Raw genomic sequence first — 3,480 nt, forward strand, 5'->3', positions numbered from 1 at the left:
CCCCCCCCCCCCCCGTCCACCAACCTGCTGCTGCTCAAACACTCAAACACACGCCTACATGTCTTTGGAAACGTTAGGTATCTTATAAATGACTTTGTAAATCCTTAACATCAAAAACATCCAGTTTATAACTCACAGTCCTCCTCCCCCCCCCTCTACTGAACAATGGTGTAGTCCTGTTTTCCCGCCCTCTGGCCAGCACAGAGCAGTTACTTTCAGTTTCACATGTGCAACACATGTGGACGTATATCCTGTCAGTTGTGTAATAACATGTAACCTCCACCCAGTCAGCAGTTTGGTCTGTCTGTGTTGGAAGAAGAATACACAACTACAAGTGAAAGTACTACAAGTCAAATACTACAAGTCAAATACTACAAGTCAAATATGCCAGGCATATTTCAAAAACACTTCCATTTGTTTTACAATGCTATCAAGCACGGTATTTTGGGGAATTAAAAAGGACATTGATATAGGACAACATGAGGACAACATGAAGAAAACATGAGGACAACATGAGGACATCAAGTGGGCAACATTCAATTCAATTTTATTTTATTTGTAGTATCAATTCATAACAAGAGTAATCTGGAGACCCTTTACAGATAGACCAGGTCTAGACAACACTCCAGAACTTAGGACCCAACAGTTCTAGTAGTTTCCTCCAGAGCAAGCAACAGTGCGACAAAAGGACAACATGAAGACAACATGACGACAACATGAGGACAACATGAAGACAACAAGGGGACAACATGAAGACAACATGAAGACAACATGAAGACAACAAGGGGAAAACATGAAGACAACATGAGGACAACATGAAGACAACATGAAGACAACATGAAGACAACAAGGGGACAACATGAAGACAACATGAGGACAACATGAAGACAACATGAGGAGAACATAAAGACAACATAAAAACAACATGATGACAACATGAGGACAACATGAAGACATAATGAAGACAACTTGAGGACAACATGAAGACAACATGAGGACAACATGAGGACAACATGAAGACAACAAGGGGACAACATGAAGACAACATGAAGACAACATGAAGACAACAAGGGGAAAACATGAAGACAACATGAGGACAACATGAAGACAACATGAAGACAACATGAAGACAACAAGGGGACAACATGAAGACAACATGAGGACAACATGAAGACAACATGAAGACCACATGATGACAACATAAAGACAACATAAAAACAACATGATGACAACATGAGGACAACATGAGGACATAATGAAGACAACTTGAGGACAACATGAAGACAACATGAAGACAACATGAGGACAACATGAAGACCAAATGAGGACAACATGAAGACAACATGAGGGTTAACATTGATTCTAATTTAAAAATGACAGTGGAACATAGAGATCCTTCCTCCTCCTCCATAGTTTCTTTCATTAGCTTTAGATCAACTTCAGCTCTTCTGCAACGGCTTTATCGACGTCACCGAGAGTCTGGATCAGAAGGGCGCTGGCTTTATTCCCCTTTCTCCGCACCAGGTCGTTCAGTTCCCGGGCTTTGGCCTCCCTGGTGGTCTTAGTTGAGACAGACTGCATCTCCTCGTCATTTATGAAACCACGCTCCAGGAGTTGGTCCAGGATCTGGTTCAGAACTGGACCAGACACTCTTTTTATGAACTCTTTCCGGACTTTTAACAGCTTTTCCTCTGCTGCAACGCTGCCCGCTGCTGGGACGCTGTCCTCTGCTGGGACGCTGTCCTCTGCTGGGACGCTGCCCTCTGCTGGGACGCTGTCCTCTGCTGGGACGCTGCCCTCTGCTGGGACATTCCTCTGTTGAATCGTCCCACTTGGACCTGGAAGATGACAAAAAGACGTTTTTCAGTTTGTGTTGTCCTTTAGAAGTAATCAGCATAAGAAATGGAGACAGTCATATCTGATGAAGACTTCTCGTTATGTATTAATCTCTTAATACACTGTTAATTCTTAAAGGGCCTATGGTGTGAAAAGGCCCCTTTATCAGGTTTGCTATCATTAATATGCGTTCAGATGGGCTGATCTGGAATCTTCCTCTTATGATGTCTTAAGAGACTTCAGATACAGTATTAGGGACCACTAAGGTCTATATAAAGAGACTTCAGATACAGTATTAGGGACCCATAACGTCTATATAAAGAGACTTCAGATCCAGTATTAGGGACCACTAAGGTCTATATAAAGAGACTTCAGATCCAGTATTAGGGACCACTAAGGTCTATATAAAGAGACTTCAGATCCAGTATTAGGGGACCACTAAGGTCTATATAAAGAGACTTCAGATACAGTTTTAGGGACCCATAAGGTCTATATAAAGAGACTTCAGATACAGTATTAGGGACCACTAAGGTCTATATAAAGAGACTTCAGATACAGTATTAGGGACTCCTAAGGAAAGACAACAAAAGGGTTAAAGAAATAATCTACATAAATTCAATCACATCTTCCAACCTTGTTCCTTCAGCTCCTCCACAAAGGGGCGCAGCAGGTCCTGGACTGCAGCGTCCCTCCTCGGTATCTCCCTCATTATCTCATATATTTCAGAGATGGACCCTTCTATCCCGTAGTACTGGATGATTAGATCAAGGATCTGCTCTCTGGTCTTGCTGGTCTTTACTCCCTGAGGCATCTGGTCCAGGTAGAACAGCATATCAGTGAAGTCTGAGGGAGTCAGCTGCTCCAGGATGGAGGTCAGGGCTCTCCTCCATCTTTCATCAAGTGACATCTGCAACGCAGAGAGAGACGATGAACTAAAGGGTTAAAATCTGACAGGGAAACTCTCAACATCACACTGACGGCTACACCAGATGAAATAAATTACTTACTGGTATTCATGATAATAATAATAAATTCTTTATTAATCCCACAAGGGAAAATCACAATTACCTGTTATTACACACATTACACACAGGCCTGAACTACACACACATGCTCAGTACTATACATGCATTTTTACTTCTCAAGTATCTTGGAATCAAGATGGCGCCTGTGTGTGTTCAGGCTGCTGCTGCTCGTCTGTTACAATGCCGTTTTTCTTCCATTTTTTTGCTTGTGTTTGCTGTCATATCTACTCTGACGGACATCGTTTGCGTGAATGCAATAAGGACTTACAATCGTGACTCTCTTTTCAGAATTAAAGAGTCAATGGAAAGCCTTTTTCACGACTGGGATAGCTACAAACAAACTTTTCCACCCCCATTTGTGTGTTCCCCAACCTCCTGTGAATACCTGGCGTTGAGGCGACGTCCAGGTAATCCGAAAAAGAGGAGAAGAGGCTGCCGAGTGGGTGTCCAGGTTCGGATTAGGCGTGGCGTGCGGCGTGCGGTTCATGCAGATCGGAGCTACAGGTGGCTGCGTCTAGTTCCGCTAGCGGATGGCCATACGGCTGGGGGTGCTGCCCCATCTACGCATCCATCCACTCTTTCGGGTTATGGAGTAAGGCCTGGACATCGCTGGACCCGT

General features: G+C 43.6%; 1 protein-coding gene across 1 annotated transcript in view; it reads right to left on the reverse strand.

Moving 5' to 3' along the window:
- LOC117956031 overlaps positions 1–3,348 on the reverse strand; it is a 28,070-nt gene extending 24,722 nt beyond the window's left edge. Inside the window, exons 1-3 of the mRNA XM_034890875.1 lie at positions 3,247–3,348; positions 2,470–2,743; positions 1,411–1,838 (exon numbers count right to left, since the gene is read on the reverse strand). Of these exons, the coding sequence (XP_034746766.1) occupies positions 1,429–1,838; positions 2,470–2,743; positions 3,247–3,348 (786 nt within the window). The 3' untranslated portion in view covers positions 1,411–1,428. The remainder of the gene's footprint in view (positions 1–1,410; positions 1,839–2,469; positions 2,744–3,246) is intronic.
- Positions 3,349–3,480: the final 132 nt, after the last annotated feature.

Source organism: Etheostoma cragini, chromosome 13, assembly GCF_013103735.1.
Source record: "Etheostoma cragini isolate CJK2018 chromosome 13, CSU_Ecrag_1.0, whole genome shotgun sequence".
Taxonomy (NCBI): Eukaryota; Metazoa; Chordata; class Actinopteri; order Perciformes; family Percidae; genus Etheostoma; species Etheostoma cragini.